This window comes from Penicillium solitum (assembly GCF_028829755.1).
Source record: "Penicillium solitum strain IBT 25940 chromosome Unknown utg000001l_segment0_segment0, whole genome shotgun sequence".
Lineage (NCBI taxonomy): Eukaryota > Fungi > Ascomycota > Eurotiomycetes > Eurotiales > Aspergillaceae > Penicillium > Penicillium solitum.
The window spans coordinates 294,146-311,920 of record NW_027072121.1 but is presented as its reverse complement, the minus strand read 5'-3'; the positions used below and the strand labels follow the sequence as shown (position 1 = coordinate 311,920).

The 17,775-nt window shown below is 45.9% G+C and overlaps 9 protein-coding genes across 9 annotated transcripts; 3 read left to right on the top strand and 6 right to left on the bottom strand.

Moving 5' to 3' along the window:
• Window positions 1-336: 336 nt before the first annotated feature.
• Window positions 337-819, bottom strand: N7455_000122 (uncharacterized protein; the record flags this gene model as incomplete). Its single annotated transcript, XM_065603734.1, has 1 exon — window positions 337-819. The coding sequence occupies one exon, from the start codon at window positions 817-819 to the stop codon at window positions 337-339; it is 483 nt and encodes a 160-aa protein (XP_065462225.1).
• Window positions 820-2,169: 1,350 nt separating this feature from the next.
• N7455_000121 (uncharacterized protein) lies at window positions 2,170-3,044 on the bottom strand (the record flags this gene model as incomplete). Its single annotated transcript, XM_065603733.1, has 2 exons — window positions 2,170-2,438; window positions 2,495-3,044. The coding sequence occupies 2 exons, from the start codon at window positions 3,042-3,044 to the stop codon at window positions 2,170-2,172; spliced, it is 819 nt and encodes a 272-aa protein (XP_065462224.1).
• A 2,028-nt stretch (window positions 3,045-5,072) lies between these two features.
• N7455_000120 (uncharacterized protein) lies at window positions 5,073-5,763 on the bottom strand (the record flags this gene model as incomplete). The annotated part of the gene is made up of 3 exons (XM_040960755.2): window positions 5,073-5,235; window positions 5,291-5,368; window positions 5,435-5,763. 3 exons carry the CDS (start codon window positions 5,761-5,763, stop codon window positions 5,073-5,075), a joined length of 570 nt encoding a protein of 189 aa, XP_040808768.2.
• Window positions 5,764-6,226: 463 nt separating this feature from the next.
• Window positions 6,227-7,123, bottom strand: N7455_000119 (SDR family NAD(P)-dependent oxidoreductase; the record flags this gene model as incomplete). Its single annotated transcript, XM_040960787.2, has 4 exons — window positions 6,227-6,414; window positions 6,466-6,604; window positions 6,664-7,044; window positions 7,100-7,123. The coding sequence occupies 4 exons, from the start codon at window positions 7,121-7,123 to the stop codon at window positions 6,227-6,229; spliced, it is 732 nt and encodes a 243-aa protein (XP_040808772.2).
• Window positions 7,124-7,460: 337 nt separating this feature from the next.
• N7455_000118 (Zn(II)2Cys6 transcription factor) lies at window positions 7,461-9,588 on the top strand (the record flags this gene model as incomplete). The annotated part of the gene is made up of 2 exons (XM_040960780.2): window positions 7,461-7,532; window positions 7,588-9,588. 2 exons carry the CDS (start codon window positions 7,461-7,463, stop codon window positions 9,586-9,588), a joined length of 2,073 nt encoding a protein of 690 aa, XP_040808750.2.
• Window positions 9,589-10,160: 572 nt separating this feature from the next.
• Window positions 10,161-10,976, top strand: N7455_000117 (SDR family NAD(P)-dependent oxidoreductase; the record flags this gene model as incomplete). The annotated part of the gene is made up of 1 exon (XM_040960766.2): window positions 10,161-10,976. One exon carries the CDS (start codon window positions 10,161-10,163, stop codon window positions 10,974-10,976), a length of 816 nt encoding a protein of 271 aa, XP_040808759.2.
• A 1,036-nt stretch (window positions 10,977-12,012) lies between these two features.
• Window positions 12,013-12,963, top strand: N7455_000116 (Dyp-type peroxidase; the record flags this gene model as incomplete). Its single annotated transcript, XM_040960809.2, has 1 exon — window positions 12,013-12,963. The coding sequence occupies one exon, from the start codon at window positions 12,013-12,015 to the stop codon at window positions 12,961-12,963; it is 951 nt and encodes a 316-aa protein (XP_040808784.2).
• Window positions 12,964-13,062: 99 nt separating this feature from the next.
• Window positions 13,063-14,757, bottom strand: N7455_000115 (flavin-containing monooxygenase; the record flags this gene model as incomplete). Its single annotated transcript, XM_040960748.2, has 1 exon — window positions 13,063-14,757. The coding sequence occupies one exon, from the start codon at window positions 14,755-14,757 to the stop codon at window positions 13,063-13,065; it is 1,695 nt and encodes a 564-aa protein (XP_040808770.2).
• A 1,195-nt stretch (window positions 14,758-15,952) lies between these two features.
• N7455_000114 (cytochrome b561 domain-containing protein) lies at window positions 15,953-17,017 on the bottom strand (the record flags this gene model as incomplete). Its single annotated transcript, XM_065603732.1, has 1 exon — window positions 15,953-17,017. One exon carries the CDS (start codon window positions 17,015-17,017, stop codon window positions 15,953-15,955), a length of 1,065 nt encoding a protein of 354 aa, XP_065462223.1.
• Between the last annotated feature and the right edge of the window lie 758 nt (window positions 17,018-17,775).

The window sequence follows — 17,775 nt, the reverse complement described above, 5'->3', positions numbered from 1 at the left end:
AAATGTTTCTGAGGGGGCCTAGCAAGATCAAACCGTGGCTACCACTCTGCACCGAAAGTGCCTTTAGCCTGGAAAGGCATTGCATCCCGGAAACCAAAAAAATAATTGCCGCGATATGTTAGTCGAACTCCTAGTAAAGAATAATAAACAACATACAGAGCACCCTTATTCTCATCCCAGACCAGATTCCGAGGCTTGGCCCCCTCAGGGAAATACCCCATTTTCTTAGCTTGACTAATTGTAAATAATTTTATATTAGGATAACTGCTCGTTGTTGAAAGGTACTCGACTCACGGAAGCTCTCGGAGGAAAGCCTCACGGACACGCTCTCGTTCATCAGGGTGCATACCCCAGTACATAGGCGGATTTGAAATCTCCTAGGCGGTTTCCAGGCACCTTCTTCCATACAATCCATGTAATGTGTCCTTTGGGAACTATATCTGAGCTACCCTGAGTCCCTAGCTTGTATGCTAGGAGTGGAGGCCTATTTTGCGAGCCTTTGTCAGTGGGAAATTTGTAGGCCTTTAGCTCGCGGGGTGTGAATTCGGTTGCTTCTCGGGCGCGAGTAGCCTTATCTGCGTCCTCGTAGCCAGTGTGTGGAACTTGGACGTAAACGCGCATGAAAGCCTCTTCTCCATTGGTAGCATTGTGGCATTCGAAAAGAACAGATACGTAAGAATCAAGGGAACGATCTTTGCATTGGTCGTCGTGCGTATTAACCATCTTGTCGAGTATCCATTTCGAGGTCTTAGGGTTAGTGAGGGTGACTGTGTCGCCTTCATTTAGTCCACTTGGGAACCGGGATTGTGGGACGGCCATAATTGATCCGACGAGAGGTAGAAGTGCGAGACGAGGAAATGGTTGGGTGGAAAGGAAGAAACTTGGGTAGAGAGAGAGAGAGGAGGGATCGTTAAAAGTGAAAGCAAACCTTAGTACTTGGTCACATGTTCTATTCGCATACTATGTTGGCGTATAGCACCGACTTCCCGGAGCCCAACTTCCACTTGTAGACGAGAGTGGAAGAAACTGGCAGACCTTTCTAGTTTTGATATTTGGGACTCTCCTAGAACATATTAGTGTTGCCTTATTTTCTCGCCTACTTCCACGATACTATTAAATCTATTAGGAGTAGAATTCGAGTACTCGCTGTTTCATTTCAATGGTTTGCTAATATATAGTTGATTTCTAGAATATCGATCAGACTGATCTAAATTAGGGATTGTCTTCGACTTCAATTGTGTTTCCCTAGGGCTCTAGCTCTAATACCGCTAGTTGATATATTTTTAGATCCGGTTAATATCTGCATTTGTATGCTGTTGAAAAGCTTCATTTTTGAGAGCTGTGAACGCCAGCAAAATCAGGCTACTTTGAGCTAAGGGGAGTGTCATAGTCACCAAGGTAGTAATTCAGGCCGCCAGGCCATAATTAAGCATCAAGACATCAACATTTACCGGAAATGGGGGTTTGGCAGTTGGCGCCTATACCGCTGCGTAGTACAGCCATAAAGCGGATACGTAAGCCCCGAAAAGCCCTAACTAATCAACTAACTAAGCCCTGGAGTGGACTAGTTCGCTACTTATATGTGTGTATGCATGCACCGCGATATATTTCCACAAAAACCCTGAATATCATTATTGGATTAGATTTTTAGCTATCAACTTTCCATATTTTGATCAAAGGTAGGACGGGCCTTAGAATATCCAATTTTGAAGTTCATATTACCAGCTAGGTCTTTAATCAAAGAAAGATGATGTTATTCAATGTAAACTAAAGATGGGGGGAGAAAGAAGAAACACGAAAGGATACCCCTAAGGATAAATCAACCCCATTCAAAAAAAAAAAAAAAAAAAAGGGCCACGCCGCATATGTATGAATATGTGAGGGGAATAAACAAACGATGAACGATCTCCACGTGGTGTAGATCGGGATAACTGAATTCCCAGACGAAATAACAATGTTTCCTCCCTGCTGTCGGACACAAACCACCAGTGTCACCACGGGTCTAGCAGTCAATGATAATAATCATATCGGAATCCACGAGACGAAATGTCAGAAAAAGACCCAAGAGAGGTGTGGTGTGTATGGTGTGGAAAATGAAGCGAGGTTCCAGGACTAACAAACGTCCTAGGTTGTGGCCTAATGTGCCACACCCATCTCATCAATACCTCACTAGTTGGTCCAACGCTGATTTTGATTGCCTGGGAGATTCTTGCCAAACGCGGGTGCAGTTTCTGCGAGGACGGCTAAATGGAAGAGTCCTTGCCGTGTGGTAATAGTCCCCCTTTGGGGGTCATACTCGTTGTTGTGCGTAATCACGGGAGAGTACTCGAGGGTCCAAACACCTTGGATATCGACCTTCCGTAAAAAGATCGTCTCGTTGTAGGTGGATAGGAATCCGTAAATAACGTTCTCATCGTGCATATACCTAGCCACTTGCCCTATAGCATAGTTATATTAGTACATTTAGTATTGCTGTATGTCAAGTCATCCATACCAAGAATGCGACGCAAGGTTCTCTCATCTCCCTTCTCAAACAGTCGCAACCCCTCCTTCATCATCCTGATATGGTCGCGGGCCCATGGAGTTTTCAATTTACCAATGAGCTTGATTGCGGCATTGGCATTAATCATAACTGCATCTGGAACTCTTGGGGGTGCGTTGTTTGCAGTTGAAACTGCTGCCTTGAAGTCCCCAGCTCGTATGTTGAAGCCCTGCGCTTGGAGACAGGAAGTGACTGCCCTACAGAGGCGTTCGTTCAAACGCCCCTGTAGGCCGTGCTCGTCGCCTAGTACTAGCTGCTCTCGTGACACTGAGTTTTCTGCACCCTGGCCAATCATAGCCACATCAATCGTGCGCCGGCTCCAGCGTACGTTTGAGGACACACGGGCAATTGCATCTTGGCGGAAGTTTGTCCATTCCCTCAATCGGCGCACAAAATTCACCCTGTGCAGAGCACTACTGGTTGTGTGAACGGAGCCTACTCGGAGGCTTGGGAGGGGCGTACCCAGTACGTCTGGTGCAGTGAGAGGTAAAATTCGAGGCATTTCTCTATGGTAAAGAGGTTAATGTTAGTCTCGCGGGCTTGGTGGAGTGATGAGAGGATGTGAAGTCATGAAACTGGGCGAAAACTTGGATAAGCAGTCCAATCCGAGTAGATCATGTAGACCGATCGAGTGGACAGGAGAAGAAGAAGAAGAAGAAGAAGAAGAAGAAGGGTAAAAGAGTAAACTAGTAAAGGGGAAGAGAGTTAAAATGCTCACCAGATAAGTAGTAAGAGACCAACCTAATGGATAGGAGAAGTAATCGAGTAGAGTAGAAGAGGGTTGAAATGCTCACCAGATAGGTAGTAGGAGACCAACCCAGTGGATAGGATTAAAAGGTTAAAGGCTTACCTGGTAAGCAGTAAGAGTAAAACATCAATTGAGTAGAAAGTAAGAGAAGGCTAAAAAGCTTACCTGATAAGCAGTAAGAGTAAAAGATCAATCGAGTAGATGGTTTGAAGTACGAGTACTTTTATCTATCTGAATACACCAACATTACAAGTACCAATTCTCTACGCAAGTTGCGAGCTCAAGTCTAATTCTCAACGCTTCAATTCCTAGTCCTTGGATTCCCAACATCAGACCTTTGAGGGAGAGGAAAGACGAGAGCGAATGGACAATACCACTCCGTGTTTCCTAGAAGGTGGGACTAAAGTGAGTAATGGGAGACTGTATCAGCTATCCAGCACTCGGGAATGAAAATATATAACTCACAACAAGCAATATATACCTAGATACTCTGTAATATACTGCAGGCAAACAATCCCAACATTTATTTTATTTTTACTCTTCGTTGTATCTCTGAACTAGCACACTGGTGGTAATAGACTGCTGTACTCTGCCTTCGAAGTAGTTTCCGTACATCAAGTAGTCAACCTGACGAGAAGCACCAACAACGCGGCTTAACTGCGGATGATACATCTAGATAGGATAAGCTACCTAGGTAGTAATCATCAAATCTCACTTTGCTCTTACTTTGAATAAGGTTATCCTCCAGCAGTCCTCTACGGGCGACTAAGTATGCCACTGGTTCATACTCTCTTATTGGTTCATATTGCCAGGCATTAGTTTAGATGCACTTTGACTTTACAAGTATGCGACGGTATATCCCGGCTACGAGTCGGAAACTAGTTAGTTACCTAATTATATAGTTATTAGTAATACTGAAGGCTTCTGTCCTAAGAGTTAGTTAATATGATGATCTACTTATCGTAAAGGTCAACTTGGAAGATACGCTGGTTTAAAAAAAAGAAATATAATCTTGTCTTTAAAGGGTTTGAGATTAATAGTTGGCCGTGCTATTATCTAGCTTAGCGCTTGGTATTGTGTTTGGCGTGATACTAGATATAGCGCCTAAGTTCTACCACACGAAGTGAGGTGTGACAAGGAGTGACTTAATTCTGTTAGCTGTTTACACACAAAGCCCAGGCACCCATAATCTTGTCAAGTTCGAGATAAAGACGATGAGTAGAATGGTAGGCACAAATAGGTGTGGGGTAGCTAGCAAAATAGGAAGGTGAATTCCAGCCCGGTGGTAGATATAGCCTGGGAACTCCCCTAAATTGAGTGAATAAGCCATTATATCGGCTAAAGAAGGTTTTATATTAATTCAAGTGTTAGAAGTTCCAATTATTTAGAATTTGCAGTATAGAGAACGAAAATAGTAAGCCACCTTATTCAGTTATTTTTCGCGGGTTTTTCACTCCCTTTTGAGTATTAATTTTAATGTCTATTTTAGTCATTTTCGCCCTATTATTACATAGGTAGTGTTAGAGGTAAAGCATAGACTACAGCAAGGCTATACAACATGTGAACCAACTTTTTTCTTATACGATTTGAGTGTGCGGTTTAGATCTTAAAGTGGAGAGAATATAAGGATAAAATCCACACTGTAGAGAACTTGAGCTTCGAGGTGCTAACGATTAAAAGCCTACCGTTTGAAAATGCTAGAATTAAGAATTCAAAGTATTGAGATAAGATAATCTAGAGAAATGATCACCTGTTGTCTGAAGCAACCTTGGAATCATCAAATCAAAGTTTCCAGCCGTCCATATTACCTCTGTAATCTATTTTCCAGTCGAAATTTATCTGAGGAGGCTTAGCAAGATCGAAATCCGGCAACCACGATTCGTAGAATTCATCCCAGTTTTCTTTGGGCTTGAAAGGCATCGAATCCCGGAAACCAACGAAATACCTGTAGCGACATGTTAGTTGAATACCCATGAGTATAAGAAGAAGAAGCAGCATACAGAGCACCGGAGCTCGCGTTCCAAATCAAGTTAGAAGGGCCAGGCCTCTGGGGGAAACATCCCATTTTCATGATATTACTAATGATCATCATATCGTTAGCCTTCCGAAGGTACCCGATAGTAGTTGGGATATTGTTTGCTCACCGAATCTCTCGAAGGAAGCCCTCACGGACACGCTTTCGTTGCTCAGGTATCATATCCCAGTACACAAAGGCATATTTGTAATCTCCTAGGCATTTTCCAGGCACCTTCTCCCATACAATCCATGTGACATGTCCACCAGGAACTGGTCCTTCGGTCGGTTGAGTGCCTCTTTTGTATGCTAGCAGTGTAGGCGTATTTTGCGAGCGATTGGAGGTGAGGAATTTGTATGCAGTTAGCTCCGGAGGGGTGAATTTGGTTGCTTCTTGGGCGAGGGTAGCTTTGGCCGCGTGGTCATAACCGGTATGTGGAACCTGAACGTAAATACGCATAAAGCCCTTTTCCCATCGGTAACATTATGGCATTCGAACTGAGCACATGCGTAAGAGTCATAGTGCATCTCATCAGCTTGGTAGCTATGCGTATTGACCGGTTTGCCGATCACCCATTGCGAGGGGGTGGGCTTGTCGAGGGAGACCTTGTTTCCTTCATGTAGCTCCTTCGGGAACCAGGATTCCCGGACGGCCATGATTCATTTGATGAGAATCACAAGTGCAAAATTCTGAAAAGTCTGGGCAGAGGAAAAGAGAGCTGAAAAGGATGGAAGTTGAGAAAAGGAAGATAGAGAGGAAGATGGAGAGTTGGAAGTGAAACAAACTTTAGTCGTTGGTCACATGCGATGCGTATGTAAATATGTAGAAACTAAAGGAACCAGCAAACAAACCAAGGACAATAACTCTACCTAGGTAGCGTATCTATTTTCATCTACTGCAATTTTCATTTTCACATTAGTATTTAGCACATCCAACCCCCATCTACATTGTACACAGCTCCAGTCACGAAGCTCGCCTCTTCACAAAGGAGAAATGCGATCACAGTTGCAATCTCTACTGGCTCTGCCTGTCGTTTCTGTGCTGTCTTTTGCAAGCCGCGCTTCACAACCTCAGGGTCTTCACCAGCGGACAAGGGTGTGTTGACTGAACCTAAAAGGTTAGTTAACCAATGTCAGAATCCGTCACAGAAGGGATGCTTACCTGGCGAAACACAGTTGACTCGAATATGTTGATTTTCTTTTGCTGCCGTCTGCGACAGACTAATAACAGCTGCTTTGCTAGCGCAGTAGGCCGAGACACCGGGTGCACCCATTTGACCGAAAACACTTGCAGCAGAGACCTATCATAGAAAGGCTTCAGCATTGTATCTTTCAGATCGAACACCGGGATGGGGCTCACGATGCTACCACCGGCCTTCATTGCGTTCAGCTCAGCCCTCAGGCAGAAGAACACCCCGCGTGTATTCACAGAGAAAGTGAAATCCCAATTCTCATCGGTTTCCTCTTTAATTGGAGCAGCAGGCGTGATAATTCCGGCCATATTCACAGCACCGTCCAACTTGCCCAACCTATCAACAGTCGACTGGATCCATCCATCCACGGATATTCTGTTGCGCACATCGATAGCCGTGGTCATATGCTTTTCGCTATTTGGGAGGGACTCAATAGCATGTTCGAGGGCCTTCTCATTTATATCGGCGAGAGAGATTATCGCACCTCGACTAGCCAGAAGCTTTGCCGTTGCCAGCCCCATTCCGGAGGCTGCGCCTGTGATGGCGACCTGGTGAGATATTGTTAGCATAACATATCTTGATAGATCACGCATTGATACTTACCACTTTATCCTGGAAAGATGCCATTGCTTTAGACTGCCGGCTAGGTCTTCACTGATGAGGAGAATGGAGGTTGTAATACACCGTTTGCGAAAGAGAATTGCTACATATGGAATTGCACACTATAACATACATATTTATAAGAAATCCAGAGCCTACCTTCCAAGATTGAATATACATCAATTGATATTCCACACGTAGAACGTGTATAGTTACCTAACCTAACTATGTAGATAGTCCGATGTAATAGGAAAGTGACCGCGCACCGTCAAAATAGGAAGGTTTCCGCTATCGGCGATCGACCGATCCACTTTCCCCCCACTGACTTCTATGTACAACACTTTCCTTGTTCAATCACCAGAAGATGGCAGATTCAATTCAAGAAAGTATGCACGAGGCTATTACTCATACCCGTTCTTTTACAGGGTGTGCCACAGTACGTTTGGTCATTTTATTGAGTGATAATAATTTATTCCTAACCTGGTGTACAGTGTCGAAGTCGACATGTCAAATGCGACGAAGGACGCCCAGAATGTTCAATGTGTCAATATTTTGGGCTGGCCTGTGGCGGATACAAGAAAGATATCTTTTTCGACTTCGAGGGCTCATCCCGCAGTCATGGGGTCCGCTTTCGTCGACCATTGTTTTCACTCAAAGAAAGAGAACGCATGAGCCAATGCCTTGTCTTAAGTGCTCCTCCAAAGACAACTCTCAAAATTATATCCAACATTGATGAAGAATGCGAAAAGGCAACAATTTCGGATGAGATTGAAATCCATCAAGGTCCATTCGGAGCGTTTAGATTGAACCAAGATGGAGACACCTTGCCTTGCGAACCAGCCGTGAACGACCATCAAGAGACGCATTCTAGTTCCCCGGAAGATGTGATCCCACTCAGCAATCCCTATTTGCCTCCATCCGAGTTGCATCTGTCGCCTTGGTCCCAAGCCTTGATGCAGTTCACATTTGATCAAGCAGAGAATGTACCAAGTCCACCTTTCCCGGGATATCTAGACGCTATGCTGGACCAAGATTGCGTGGAAGATGACCCAGCAGCACATGAATATTCAGCCACATCATGCTTTCCAGACCAATCTTACAATCAGCCCATATCACCCACCTCATTCACCTCCTCTATGGGTACCACCAAGGCCGTGCCACAAGATGCAGTGTTCCTTCTCAAGCACTATGTCTCGGCTGTAATTAGCTTGATGACCCCCCTCCGGCACTCCAAAACCCCTTGGCACGTCCTTTTTATACCACACACCAAGAGCTGCCTCGCTGGCTTGGCTCTCGGTGACGATATGAGTGATGCCAGTTTGTGTGCATTCTATGGGACATTGGCCATAAGTGCATTCAGCCTGGGAGGAGTCTCTCGATCCCAGATATGGAGCGAAAAGGCCATAATTTACAAACATAAAGCTCAACAACATGCAAGAATGATGCTCACGACCGCCTACGATGTCCCAAAAGTAGCGAAATACAAGTCAATCTTGATGGCATTGCTCACCATGGTCCAAGTGACAATGTTCTCAGGGAACAGAAAGCAATCGGAATATTACTTTGTGGAAGCCGAAAAGTTCATTCGCTTAAGAGGACTCCCACGCAAAAAGTCCCGAAAGGTTCGATTACTACATCACTGCTATGTTTTTGAGCGCATCATCCATGAAAGTGTCTTCATTTGTGGAGCGAACTCAAGACAGCGTCATCACGTGCACGCGGCAATTGAAACGAGCGGACTGGGAAACTACAGCCTTGACAGTCTATCATTTCGACTATCGGGTTGGAAGAATTTAGACCAAGAAATGATGAGAGTGCGCGGACAAGAGGAGGGCGAGAATGATCTGCATCTCGAAAGACCTGGGTTCTGGTCTGACACTCTCTACCCAGAGATATTTGGCATCCCTGAAGCTTGGGTTTTTCTTCTATCTCAGGTTGTTAGATTAGGGAAAGAAAAGGATGCGGCAGAAGCAGACGATGCATCCAACTGCATTAGCTTGAAAGAGTTCATTGGCCGCGCGAAGACTCTCGAGGACTACATCAACAACCTGCCACTACCCAGCCTGGAGAATATCCAATCCGAACTCGACCACGAAATAATAGAAAATATGCTTCATGCCATGCAGAATGCACTGGGAATATACTTTTACCGTCGAATCCACGATGTGGATGCTTCCTTGCTACAGCAAAAGGTCTTGGGAGTCTTGGATCGTCTACTACGCTGCGAGCATAGAGACTCCACCGTGGTACATGGTTCAGCAGGATTCATTTGGCCTGCATTTATTGCGGCCTGTGAAGCCGAGGATCCATTGGTTCAGGCATCATTCTCGGACTGGTTTGTGAATTCGGCACGCCGCAGTGGCTTGTCTTGTTTTACTGAGACATTGGCCAATATTCAGCGAATTTGGCAAGAGAAGACTTGTTCTAATGGGAAAAGTATAACTTGGTTGGATCTGATGAAGAGCACTGTGCCATTGCAGCAGATATTCTGATTTCTGATATGATCGTCTGCACAATAAATGAGCCTATAACCCAGTTTTTGACGATCCACCATGAATTGTAAATTTGGATATCTATTATTTTATGTATAAAGTATGATGATGAGAATTACGGGTTTTATCTATCTCCTTTTTCTATTCTCCTAAACATAATGTTAACACTTCCACAATCTGCCAGTGTTAGGCTGTCTCAAATCCAAGGCGAGAATCAGCAACAACCCCGCAATATAAGTATATGCATCAGCAGCAGTACGTGTCAGTCTAGTATACAATCTATGAAGATAGGAAAGCAAGTACGAGGTGTGTTGTCATAAGTGGGTTGCACAGCTATCACCAGATGCGAGTTAGGCAAGTTTCCGCGACTACCCCACATTCATCGAAGGAGGAAAAGTATGTCTCCTACTTGGAGAGAGATACTGAGCTGTCATTTTTATTATTTAGGTCGTTCCGCGGAAGACTATATAAACCGTCACTGCTTCATCGCTTTGTTCTTTTCAGCTAAACTCACTCTCGCTGCGCGCGTCAACAGACCAATCAACTCACCCAACCCTCACACATCACCTCAAATGGACATCTCTGGAATTGCCCTTATCACAGGTGGCGCCTCAGGCATTGGCCGCGCCTGTGCAAAGACATTCGCCCGAGATGGCGCCTCAGGAATCGCCCTGCTCGACATCAGTCCCGAAGCCCTAAAAGCCGTCAAAGCAGAGATCGAAGAGCAACAAAGCAAAGCAGGAGCGACACCATGCCTAGTCCTGACCTACCCCACCAATATCACAGACGAGAACCGCGTCAATCAAGTCGTCCAAGAAGTCGCGACGACATTCGGCCGACTCGACTACGTTGTCAACGCAGCCGGAATCGCAATGAAGCACGCAGGCGGAGCTGCATTCTGCGAAACATCCGACTGGGAGCGCATCTTGAACGTCAACCTGACGGGCACATTCTTCGTTCTGCGCGCTGCTGCCAAGATCATGTTGAAGCAGGAGCCTATCAAGTCCTCGATCGATGGTAGGCCACTGCAGCGTGGATCAATTGTCAACTTCTCCTCTATTCAGGGTGTTGCTGGAATTGCGTTGTCGACGGCGTACACTGCCACAAAGCATGCGGTTATTGGCTTGACGAGAACTGCCTCTGAGGATTATGCTAAGGATGGGTTGCGCATCAATGCTATCTGTCCTGGGTATACCGAGACCCCGTTGACGACCAAGTCGCCTCAGATACTGGCCGCTATGCAGGAGAAGGTCGCTAGTGCCGTTCCAATGGAGCGTATGGGTCAGCCGGGGGAGATTGCCGATGGTGTTGTTTATTTGAGTGGTGGGCGGGCCTCTTTTGTTACTGGAACGGCTTTGTTTGTGGATGGCGGGTACACCCAGCGGTAAGTTAGCATGCATTTATAGATATTATTTGGTTCTACGATTATCAAGTCACCTCTTTTGTCTTTTATATTATCAGAACATGATGCACCAATCGACATACACGTCAATCTTTTCCTACGGGCATTAATTTACCTAGGTAGATCCACTCTCACTTTACAAGTATGCGAAGGTATGTATATCCCGGCCAGGGATCGGACACTAATTATATCTTTATCAGTAATATTAAAGCCTTCTGGCCTAAGAGTTATTATGATCTATTTATCGTAAAGGCCAACTTAGAAGATACGCCGGTTTAAAAAAGAGATATAATCTGATGTGTATAGGGTTTAAGATTAATAGTTGGTCGTACTATTACCTAGGTATAAAGTTGAAATTAATTATATAGTCAAAGGTTATATGTAGAAAAGTCTCTTATATGGAATATGCCTTTTTTACCGCCTTCTTTTGTACCTAAGAAGAGCATCTAAAAAGAGCATCTAAAAGACCACCAAAAAGACATGACGAGGCCGCATAAGCGGCCGACCACAATTCATGTTGTATACATATGTACCTAGGTATGCTCAAGAAGACGGTGAGGTAATATCCAATGAGAGAGTTATGAACCGGTGCCATACTTAGTCGCCCGTATTTTCCCTCCAGCGGGTGTGACATCATCACCTACAATGTAGCATCGACCTATTTTCTTCCGCTTTTGCATAGTCTTAGAACATCAATTTGGCCAATCATTTTTTCCTTATTATAATCAATTGATGCACCCAGATCAGCCGAGTCCTTTATAATACTGCAGTTCCCTCCGATTAGGGCCGCTAGCAGCTAAAGTATGACCAAGTCCAGGAGACTGGTCAGCTCATATATTTTCAACACTCTTCCCTCATTCTCATTGTGTGCCGTTGGTCGTCCAAATACTTTTCAAGCTGCTTCAATAAGTATTATCAAAAAGGAACGGCAGTACACCAACCAGCCAACCCTCGCCGGCCGTACATTCCACAACCAACGTATATCCACCCGTCGCATTCCCGAGGTATATCAAAAAGCAGATATGAGCACCCATCGTGTGCCAATAGCACCTCAGCGTGTGGACGCCCCTCTTACACAATCAGCTACATTTCTTGTTCTCTCCGTGGCCAACAAGCCCGACGCCATTGAAACCGTGCGCTCTACACTAGCAGGAGTAGACAGCCTCGCCAAAAATGTATCCATCCGTGACCTGAGCGCGCAATTTGCGTGCACCGTCGGCATTGGAAGTGACATTTGGGATCGCCTCACGGGTCTTCCTCGACCTTCAGAACTGCGCCCGTTCCGCGAGATCAAAGGCGAAAAACACACGGCGGTCTCGACCGCCGGTGATCTGCTTTTCCACATTCGCTCCGAGCGCAGAGATATCTGCTTTGAATTTGAACGTCAGTTGATGGATCAGCTAGGGGACTCGGTCTCTGTTGTCGACGAGACGGTCGGCTTTCGGTACTTTGATGTGCGGGATCTTCTTGGTTTTGTCGATGGAACGGCTAATCCCGTTGGATTGGCGGTTCCGGCTTCTGTGTTGGTCGCAGAGGAAGATGCTTCCGCCTCGGGTGGCAGCTATATCGTTGTACAGAAGTACACCCATGATCTACCCGGGTGGAAAGATCTGTCCACGGAACAGCAGGAGAGGATTATCGGTCGCACCAAGATAGATAATGTTGAGCTAGACGATGCGAAGTCTGGACAGCGCTCCCACAAGACACTCAACACCATTGAAGATGAGGATGGGAACGAGCATGATATTCTTCGTGATAACATGCCATTTGGATCTCCTGGTGCTGGCGAATTTGGGACTTACTTTATCGGCTATACTCGTCGTCTTTGGGTCATTGAAAGAATGTTGGAGCGTATGTTTGTTGGGGATCCGCCTGGTCTGCATGATCGCATCCTTGATTTCTCGAAGCCACTTACTGGGACGACATTCTTTGCTCCGTCTGCTAGTTTATTGGCTAGTTTGGGGTCTGACTGAGGTTGTTCCTTTGTGATTGTCGTTTGCATATCGGACGGTGTATGTACCAAATAGGAAATAATACGTTTGAATCTAATAATTCATAAATATTCATCCATATCAAAGCTTGGAGTTCGAGGGTTGGGCAAATGCCAACCCCTTCCAACCAGCTGCTTTGGACTCGGCGCATCTCCGGCGATACTCTATCGCACTGCCAGCATATCTCGCAACACTCCGAACAGTCTTGCCCTTCACATTCGTATTAACCCCGGTCATCCAGCTATCGATTTCGTTTGACAGGGCACCTTTGCTGCTTTCAACAACGTGTTCAGTCCATGCATCCACAGCTTCTCCCGTCGGCTCTACGTAGGAGTAGTTGTTGTCTTTGCAGTGTTGCAGGAGATCCGAAATAACTTCGACGGCGTGCTCGATGGTTCGGGGAGCGTTACCGAATGGTTGATGGGGGCCTAGCACCATGAACATGTTGGGCATAGAACAAGCTGTCATACCTAAGTATGTACGAGGTCGGTGATCCACCCAAATAGCTTGCTCGCCTTGCTTGGTGTTACTGGGGCCGAGGAGTGGTCGGCCGTCTTTCCCTGTCCAATCAATGGAGCTGAATGCACCGGTAATGGCATCGAAGCCCGTTGCATAGATCAAAACATCCAATTTATGCTCTTTGCCATCTGACGTGATAATGCCATTCTTTGTGACGCGCTCAATCGGATTTTTCTTGAGATCAACGAGGTGGACATTGGGCTGGTTAAACGCCTCAAAGTAGCCACTCTCAAGAGGGACTCGTCGGGTGCCGAAGCCGTGATTCTTTGGAATCAAGCTATCAGCAACCTCGGGATCATTTATTCTAGCTCGAATTTTGCTCGCCATGAAGTCGGAGTAGAGTTTGTTTGCTTCACTGTTATTGTATGTATCGCTGAACGTGCCGAGCCATTTGGCAAAACCGGGCTTTGCGTAGATATCTTCCCAAAGCGCTAGTCGCTCCTCTGCAGACACTTCTAGGGACTTGCGCGGGTCGGACTGGTGCATGAAGCAACTGGGTGTTGAGGCACAAAGCTGGAAAAGGGCATCGTAGTCTTTCCGGTGCTGTTCCATCTGCCCAGAGCTAATCAGCTCGTTTCGTAATGGCGCAGACCAGTTTGCCGTTCGTTGGAAAACATTCAATGATTTGATGCTCGGCTCTTTGGATATGGCTGTGATTGTTTGAATGCCCGTTGCTCCGGTGCCGATGACACCGACTCGTTTATTGGCCAGATCATGACTCATGTCAAACCCCTTCGGCCAGCGGGAAGTGTGAAAAGATTTGCCTTGAAACAGTTCAATATCCGGAATGACAGGGAGCGTCGGGGTTGACAGAAAGCCCATGCAGCTGACGAAGAAACGAGTCCGGTGGTGGGTTCCGACTTCGTCGCGAAACAGCCACGTGTTGTTCTTATCCTGCCAAAGGGCCGTCTTGACTCGAGTATTGAGTTGGATGTTTCTGTAGAGGTCGTGCTTGTCGCAGACATGTTCAATATAACGGAGGACATCTGACTGGGTGGAGAAGGATTCCTTCCAGGTCCATTCGTTCAAAAGCTCTTTATCCCACGAGTATGCGTAGGAGAGTGATTCGGTATCGACTCGTGCTCCAGGGTAGCGGTTACAATACCAAGTTCCTCCAACATTATCGGCTGCCTCGAGAACTCCTACGCGCCACGACGGAAAGCGCTTGCGGAAGTTGTGAAGTGCGCAGATACCCGAGAGACCGGCGCCGATGATAAGGACATCGTATTGTTGTTCTTTGGGTTGGATGGATCCCATAATAATAATTTGTGAGTAGGGAGATCTGCGATAGGAATTTGAATGTTATCTTTCTTTGGCCATGTCTCCAACGACTCTTGCCATGATCTTTATAGGATTAACATTGTGGGAGGACAGCTCCTAGTGGAGCCGCCATATGCGGGACAGCATTCGGAGTGTACAAAGTTGGCCAGGCTGGTTTCGCGATGACCTTCCTCTTCTAATGTGCCAACACAATTTCTCAATGTAGCCGGTGACGTGTTATCAGAAAACCACCCAGGCCCCGGCTAAACCCAAAAGGGCATCCAACCTTATCCTTATCTTCCCCGCATCTGATATGTCACGTGTCGTGGACGCTTTCTTCTTTTTCGTTTGCCCCTGTCCATTTCAGAGGTCTAGATGTCAATTTAATCATTCGTGTTAGCTGTTATGTTAACTAGTTCGGTACATTGTCACCTCGGTGCTTATAGCCCTCGCTCGCGGAAGGCCATGTATAACAATGTGCAGATTTGCAGGCTGTCGATAACACTCAATACAAAGGTGAGCTAGTATCAATGCTAGAGTAGAACGAACTTGACTAAGATGCAAGACAGGATTTGATTTTCGATGTCTAATATTGAAAGGACATAGTCAATAATGGAGCCTTATTGACTTATGAAAGTTTATGCCAAACAGCTGCGAAAGGAGGTGGCATCCATTAACAACATCGGCGAAATACATTCAGCGCGTTGTTTAGTTAGGAGAGATAAATCTGCAAAGGTGAGCTGCTGGTCGCGTACAATATGGCGAAAATTGAGTTTTAAGATTCCGTAGACCAAATTTTGACACAACCCCCGGCTCCACATCCTTCATTTATATATATCCACACAGTAGGCAAAATGTGGCAATGCCAAGCTTCAAGGTGTCTCGAAGTCAAAATGGACGTCAACGAATATGAAATATGATATATGATATATTGGAACTAAAGCATTTCATGTTGGAGGCTAATTAAAGTCCGTAAATAACAAAGAAAGCATGAACTAATACACAGCTATTCTGGCAGTTGACAATAGGAAAGAAAAGAACAGAAACAGAAGGGAACAAAAGGCGTGGCGTGTACGACTCCGTAGGCATTTTGCATATACATGTAGGTGCACACAGAAGGGCGCGGTATTGACTTCGCATGCATCCAAATCCCAAAAGTCCCCTGCATAAATTCCGTCAGGTTGACAAGGAATTAATTGTGCGTAGGCATCTCCGTCAGCGTATGCTCTTCCGTACCTGGACGCTCGGCTCCTTCTGTGCCATTGGTCTTATCGCCCTGAGAGACTTGTCGCTGTTTGAATGCCTTAAAGGCCAACATACCAAAGTAACAGACGTAAACAATGCCAGCCACCACACCATAGCCGACAAGAACACCGCGAGGACCTCCAGAGGGACCAGTCCGGCTAAGGTTGTACCCTATGCCACCATTGACAACTCCCAGACTAAGCATGATTCGACCCTGCCAGCGGTGTGCATAGCCCAACAACGTCTTCCGTTGTGTCCGGCGGAACAACATGTGGTGACGGATTCCCAGGATGGGCCGAACGATCACAAGGAGGATGATGACAATGGCACCGATGGCTTGGTGATGCTTTCCCTTTATGGTAATTTGCGAGTTGAGATATACACCAAGACCAAAACCAACTATAGCGAGAATTGCTGACATGGCTTGTAAGGATGCATGGATTTTGACAACTGGCTTGGACGGTGGGAGCAAATGAAGAAGGCTGGCAAAGGTCGGAAAGAGTACAACAAACGTAACTGCCATAATCGAACCGTGGATAGTTCTAATTTTCGTCAATCTGTCGTACTTTGCCATCAAAGCAGCAATTTCGGCCGGGGATGGTGACTGGGAAAGCACAGTGGATGTTTCTGCTGATTGAGAGCTCGTTGACCGCACCACTCGCCGCAGACCATCACGTCCAGTCATGGCAACATTGTCCGAATTGTGGGTTTCAAGTACTCGCATTGGACCAGAATGAATGCTACCTTCCTGTTCGTAGGCCCAGGTGAAAGTATCCAGTCTATGCAGGATAGGGTAGTGATCACAACGAATTGTCGCCTCCACCTTTTGATCATGGACAGAAGGTGACCCCTGGATCTTTTGACAATTGGAGAGATTGGACCCAGAATTTGTAGGATATTGTTCTTTCAACGACACGAAGATTGTGTTTGAGGTCGCCAAGTCGCTGGCATTCGAGTTGTCTCGTTCCCGAGCAAGTGAAACCCATCCAACATCTTTCGGTGCAGTGATCATGATATACGTTGCATCGGGTCCCAAGACGTGGTAGGCAATATCATCATGCCCAGGGACAACGAATGTGAACGGTTGACTCAAAGCTGATTTGACTACTGATACAGGTTAGCACTCTTGTATTTGAGATGTATTGTGTAGGTGAATTTGTGTTGCAGATAAGGTATTGAGGATGGAGGATTGAACTGCTACCCACCGAGTTCAACATCTTTCAAACTGAAGCATATGCTGTAAGACCAATGTTACAATTGTGATTTCTGTGCTAAAAAGAATGAGAAGGGATAGACACTGATCTTACCCTATCCGCCCCGCATGCCGTGGTGTATATATCCTCAATGAGGCTATGTATGTTGTGAATAACGATTGCGAAAGTGAATGCTGTTGCGAATGCGAATGCGAGAGCTTGAAGACCCTAGGAAGCTTGATCAGGTGTTAGTATACTAGTGTTAGTATACTAGTCTCACTATGTGCGCTGATCTTACTCTTATTCCCGATTAGTCCATTGGGAGTCTTGGCGCTTTTTGTACCATCTCGGGATTCAGGTCGCCAAATTTTGGTGGGTGCTGCGCCTCATCGCAGCTGTTAAATGGCCGAAGAATCTCCGCTCAGGATTGACATGTGTTTCGAGGTTTATGTACGGAGTACGAAGCTTTAAATTGAATAAATTCCCCCATAGAAAAAAGCCAATCTTTTCATTTCATATTTCAGACGTGGGGCATGTCCGTGAAGTTGTCCGGTAGGGGAGAGGTGTTGAAGTATTT